This window comes from Pavona decussata, unplaced genomic scaffold (genome assembly GCF_977016875.1).
Source record: "Pavona decussata unplaced genomic scaffold, jaPavDecu1.1 SCAFFOLD_87, whole genome shotgun sequence".
Classification (NCBI taxonomy): Eukaryota; Metazoa; Cnidaria; class Anthozoa; order Scleractinia; family Agariciidae; genus Pavona; species Pavona decussata.
Genome location: NW_028145504.1, coordinates 5,123,040 through 5,129,276, shown reverse-complemented (window position 1 = coordinate 5,129,276; position 6,237 = coordinate 5,123,040). Strand labels below are relative to the sequence as shown.

Here is a 6,237-nt window from a genome sequence, read left to right as displayed (position 1 = left end):
AGATTTAGCTTCGCGTTAACGGCTAACGCCAAACGGGAAACGTCAAGCCGGTATTTGTTCTAAAATGCAGTAACTTGTGTTTCTCGTACTCACTTCTCTCTTTTTCGTGTTTGCTCGATAGCTGTCGCTGACTGGGTGGAGATAAGCTTCAACCCGGCAAAAAAGCTTCATTGTTTTTTATCAAAGAGAAAATTTTAGCCTGGCGTTTGTCGTTTGCCGCACACGCGATGCTTGCGGCAAACGGCAGAAATGACCACGTGACCATGTTTAACCTTCATTTGCAGCTCGCTGTTTTCAGTTTCTCAGAAAAATTGAGTAGTCTTGCGTTAGAATTAAAGGCCAGAATTATCTTGTACTATTTTCATCTACGTACTCATATTTTCAAGAAAACATAGACGCGAACCTCACGTTTGGCGTTTGCCGTAAACGTGGTGCTTAATCTCTCTAATGTCTCATGACGCTTTGACGCCCTTCACCTTGATTAAACACAAGTTTTGCAAAATATTTCGACATTTATTCATAAGAACGTAGGTATAAGTAGGTACTAGAAATACGTGACTCGCAAAACCTCGCGAAGCTGGGGCTGGGTGGAAAGCCCTCTTTACTCGTATTGTAGCATCGAATGAGGAGATTAAAAGGTTTCTGAACATAGCAACTATTTTGATGAGCATGGTCTTTTCGTAGTTCCACAGGCTAGTTTGCGGTTTGCGGTTAAAAATCTATTTCTGACGAGATGAAATGTACAACGGGCGTACAATGCTGTCGTGTTCGATGAATTTATTTCCCACGGAAAATTATTTTACCGCGGCCACAAAACGTGTAATTTCTTCAATGCAATCTTTCACAAAAAAGATTTCTGGAAGAAAGGGAAAAGATTCTGGAGAGATTGATCTGGATCCAGGGAATATTGATTAAATTTTATCCGACACGCAAACTTTCCCGATGTATGCAAATTTTGCTGCAGACGACGCCAGACAACCTGACGTCATTCATACTTTGTTTTTCACCGTTGCTAGGCAATATGCGGACACCTTCACGGAAATATATAAACATACATACATACATATATATAAATATATGTTCGGCTCGAATTTTCACGGCTTAGCTCCCGAGCGCGGCCTTCGGCGGGCCTTCGGCCCGACAAATTTATTAACCTCGCTACGCTCGGGCCTTCGGCCCTCGCTTCGCGAGGAATAAGGGCATGAAATAAGGGCAAAGTCGCAAGTTACGCCGATCAACTAAGACGTGGATGAGAAAGAATTAAAACGACAGTTGTCCCGTCAGTATTTCTATAAACATGTCATATAACTGATTTTAGTTGCACCATCTCGTTTTTTAATATCCGACTTAACATAGGGGATTGTATTCAGCTGCAAAGGTGTAAAAAGGATTACAAGGCAGTTCTAGTGATCCTTTAAAAATAATAAAAGTGGAAAATTTAAAAATATTTAAACTTTTTGCATAACTTAAAACGTAATTTTATACTAAGAAATTTTTGAGAAGGAGAAGAACAAAAGAAGAAGAGAAGGAGAAGGATCATGATATTTTTTATCCTTCTGAGTGCTTTTTTGTGTGAGGCATAGCAAGAGTATATTAATGTTTGGAAACAAAAAAAAAAAGAATGGATTGTATAGCTGAATTCTCAGCCCAATGTTACGACTGTGAAGTATTAATTTTCGCTTAAATACACACGTGAATCACACACCTCTTTATTCATTTGACATTGTTGTCTAACACCTGATAGAGGAATGTGCTTAGCTGTACTTTTTCTGCTTATGTGCCGATTCTCAAATATCGATTTGCTTTCGAACCTGTGCAGGTGTTTGTCTACTTGGGTGCAGTCTTGGTAAACAGACACAACTTTAAATAAAACGTACATCACTTTTAAAGTACCACTAGACAAGGATCCACGAGGATTCCGAAGATGGTGCTAATTGCGATAATTCCAGTTGTCCTTGGACTTCTGTCGTCATCTGGTAAGAAGAAGCCTCATAATTAAAAAATAGATATCTGATATCTCATTAGAAAATTCCTGTGCCTGTTTTCGAATGCTCAAGACTATAGAAGGGAACCGGGGCACCCAACAGTTCGGAGGGCTTTTTATCGCCTTCTTCGCCAAAATTTCTTAACACTGGAAAACTAATTCCTTTGTTTTCGGAGGGGCAAGTACGTTGTTTTCATAAAGAGAGAGAAAAATACGCCTTTTGTTGTTTATAGGGTAACTCCATCAGTGACTGACTGTCCCTGCAATCAGCGGAAGCCCTCCTAAAATCTGTTACACAACAAGTTTTAAAAGAGCATATAATTCTCTTAAATCTGTGAATATATAAATGACAGCTAATTCTAGAACACTTAAATGCAAGTCCTAAAAAGGGAATGAAAACATTACAATCATTTCATCTGAAAAACTATACATCCATTATAATAGAAAGATCTATTTTTTAGCAGTATCAGTACGGAATATTGGTAAATGAAACTGATCACTTTGTCGTGTGTAGCGACTATGAACATATCTTTTGAAAGTAAAGTAATTGTTTAAAAAAAAAGAGGGCAACGCCCAACTCGTAAATTCGAGAAATACGATTCCGTTTTCCTAAAACTTTCTGCAACCTAAAGTTTTACCAAAAGCATCCACAAAGAAAAACTGCATTAGCTTAGACAATTAAGTACCCTCTTAGATTAGTGTCTTGATTCACCCCATTATATAGATAATGGAGGCCTTTAAATACAGGAATATTCCCTCTCTGTGGATATAAGGCTGAGAAATTTGGAACAAGTGTATTGAATTCACTAAACACAAAAAGACTCACAGTTCTACTGAAGGGCGTAAGGACGGCTGAGTTGCTTTCAATTGACTTCCATCATCTTTTACGAACACTTTTTCTACAGTTGTCAAGCCTAGTTGTATTCTGATTTCCTGGATGTGTTTGAAATGTGAAACCTATAAGAGCGATAATAATGAAAATGTCTTCTTGGCTAATAAGAATTTCCAGTAAGACTACACGTTACGTTACTCAATATTTAACCGCCATAGACTTTCATTTCGTCTCATTGAGTGCGACATTTGGGTTCTTATTTACCTTCTCAGATGGATGTGGCGTTCGTCCACGTACCAGAATCGTTGGTGGACACCAAGCCGAACGTAATTCCTGGCCGTGGCAAGCCATGCTCATGACCAGTAGACCGTTTTGCGGTGGCTCCTTGTTGAGTCCTAGATGGGTGGTGACCGCGGCGCATTGTGTAGAGAATATAAGGGAAAGTGATTTTACAGTAAGGTAAGAAAATTATCATCATAAAGATAAGGAGCTGAGGCAATCCTTTAGTATTAAAAGACCAAACGATGTAAACAGCTTTTGTTAAAAACGCACACAGCTAATGAGAATATAAGAATGTAATTTTAACCTAAGGTTAGAAAATTACCGTTATTGTAAATATTTTAAACAATCAATATTTAAAAGTATACGGAACCATAAAAATATGACCAACTTGCGTTCAACTAATGGTTGCTAAGCTTAAATTATCAATCTGTTCAAGCATCAAAAAGGAATATTTTAGAGAGGAAATTACGGATGTAATCTTTGTCCGTCATGACCTTCTACGAGGAATTCTTGAGTCATTTTCTCCTGTATTATCAAATAATAATATTAATAATATTTTTATTACTTGATATTGCACAAATTAACATGCTAATACATGATCAAATGCGCATAATTCTCACGGAATTTGTGTTCCGTTTACTTTTAAGTGCTGATTATCACTAGATCTGTCCAATATCTCCACTGTCTGTAGGCGGAAACTACAAATCTACAAATTTGCAATCTACATGTAATATAGAACACGTACATAATGAAATGAACTGTCGTTGTCTTTTAGGCTGGGAGCTCATCACAGAACCAGAAAGTTTGGGAGGGAACAAGATTTAAATGTACGTCGAATCTACCGCCACCGTAACTACCACAGTCCTGTGTCGTATGCGCATGACATCGCCTTGCTGCGGCTGGACCGACCTGCAATGCTAAACGGCGCTGTCAATACTGTCTGTTTGCCCAACAGAGGTGATCGACAAGGACGCGAATGTACGGTCACTGGGTGGGGAAAGCTAAAACATCTTGGTGTAAGTCCAGACTACCTCATGCAGGTAATAACAATTTAGAAATAGGAAAACTGTGTTAGATAATATCATTCTATTTTTTCTCCAGGTCTTCTTACCATTTTGCCATAAGGTCGTCCAGTTCTTTTCTCCTGGAGTGATGTAAAGCGGTTGTGAACCTTTCCGCAACACGGACATGAAATCCTGAAGTTTGGCTGTTCAACAAAATATATTAGTAAAAAAATGTCTTAAAAAATTCAAGAAAATTAATTTCCCATGGCGTTGTTGTTATGCCTTCTGAGGATCCTTTGGAGTGAATGATTATTGATAGGCGGAAACTTAAGCGTATAAACTTTTGAGACACTCGGCCCATCCCACTCCCAAGCTCAGGAACTCAAAAAAGGCCCAGACTGAACAGGGTTAATAGAGACCTCTCGGAGTATACGTACTACTAAGATTTGACTTCAATTTTTTAGCGAAGAATTAAGAAGAGATCAGTATCCCAGAAAACTGGGATGAACTTGATGAAGTTGCTTGGAATAGTGAGGGCTACGCCCTTTCGTAATTGCAGAAAGACTAGATCACCCACGCACGTAAGTTTCGAAGATTTGTTTTCGCCACTACGACGTTCTCACACAAGCTCGTAGTAAAATGATGACGCCCCCCCCCCCCCCCCCCAAAAAAAAAAAAAAAAGCTACACTGGTTCACTCGAGCGCGCTCTGTCTGTTGGAAAAACTCGTAGTCGTTCCCGTATTCGTACAAAAATCTAAAGGTATTTATATATACATGGAAAACGGTACCTTCAAAACGTCCTATTGGCATATCTACAACCAGCAATCTGTTGGAATATTTAGAAGTGTGGACGACGCCACTTTCTTGCTCAGGTGTCGATTTAATACTGTTTATCTGATCTCGCACCAGTTAAACACGTTATTTTATTTTTCCCAACCTGACACAGGTCAGCGTACCAACCGTGCCATACAGTACATGCCGAAGAACTTACCCAGGAAGGACCCACGAGAGCATGCTCTGTGCGGGGCTTATAGCCGGTGGCAAAGACGCCTGTCAGGGTGACAGTGGAGGGCCCTACGTTTGCAAAGGCAGGAATGGCAGATGGTACTTGGAAGGGGTCGTCAGCTGGGGTGATGGATGCGCATGGGCAAACAAGTTGGGAGTCTACGCCAATGTCCGTTACCTGAGAGACTGGATCGACCAAACAATGTCGTTCCAAGCATAATGCCTTGATTGGTTTCACGTCCAGTTATGTATGCAAACGTATAATTAATAAAGTACTAGACTGCAATGCAAAAGTGTATTGTACCTTTAGTTAATTATTTTGCTTTCCGCCTTCACAACCGAACACCGTCAAAGACTATGGGACATGGGCGCGTTGGCCAACCAGGCCTAAGATATGTTTTAATTGGCACACCAATAAGATTACACCAAAATGGATTAAAAATTCATCGATATCCTACATGCACTACAGCGGACATAAAAACTCCATAAACCGCTGATTCGGAAAAATAAGGGCCGTGTTCCCCGACTAGTACTATGGCCCTATCTTTGGGGTTTTGAGGTTATAATTAAACGACAAAAATGAAAGATATTCCAAATAACAATATTTATACAAAACCCAGGCAAAAAAAAAAATAAAACTTATCCAAAGTTGCGAGAAGCAACCAATTACGATGGCCGTAGAACTTCACAAGTTTCTTAAACGCTTTTTTTTTTCAAAGGCGTTAATCATGAGCATTCGCGTGCTATACGTTAACGCCCAGTCCTCTGCTCCGTGTCATCAGTATGTCAATACCGATATATAATCACAAATTACAAAACTGTACAAGTTGGCGTTTTTCAGAAGGGGATCACAGAACAATGTTTCTAAACAACTAGAAATACGTGACTCGCAAAACCTCGCGAAGCTGGGGCTGGGTGGAAAGCCCTCTTTACTCGTATTGTAGCATCGAATGAGGAGATTAAAAGGTTTCTGAACATAGCAACTATTTTGATGAGCATGGTCTTTTCGTAGTTCCACAGGCTAGTTTGCGGTTTGCGGTTAAAAATCTATTTCTGACGAGATGAAATGTACAACGGGCGTACAATGCTGTCGTGTTCGATGAATTTATTTCCCACGGAAAATTATTTT

At 39.6% G+C, this 6,237-nt stretch overlaps 1 protein-coding gene across 1 annotated transcript; it reads left to right on the top strand.

The window, feature by feature from the left end:
* Nucleotides 1-1,879: 1,879 nt before the first annotated feature.
* On the top strand, nucleotides 1,880-5,394 carry LOC146474969 (trypsin-like). Its single transcript, XM_085116308.1, has 4 exons — nucleotides 1,880-1,976; nucleotides 3,089-3,275; nucleotides 3,874-4,138; nucleotides 5,050-5,394. Exons 1-4 carry the CDS (start codon nucleotides 1,925-1,927, stop codon nucleotides 5,326-5,328), a joined length of 783 nt encoding a protein of 260 aa, XP_084972434.1. The 5' UTR covers nucleotides 1,880-1,924; the 3' UTR covers nucleotides 5,329-5,394.
* The last annotated feature ends 843 nt before the right edge of the window (nucleotides 5,395-6,237 follow it).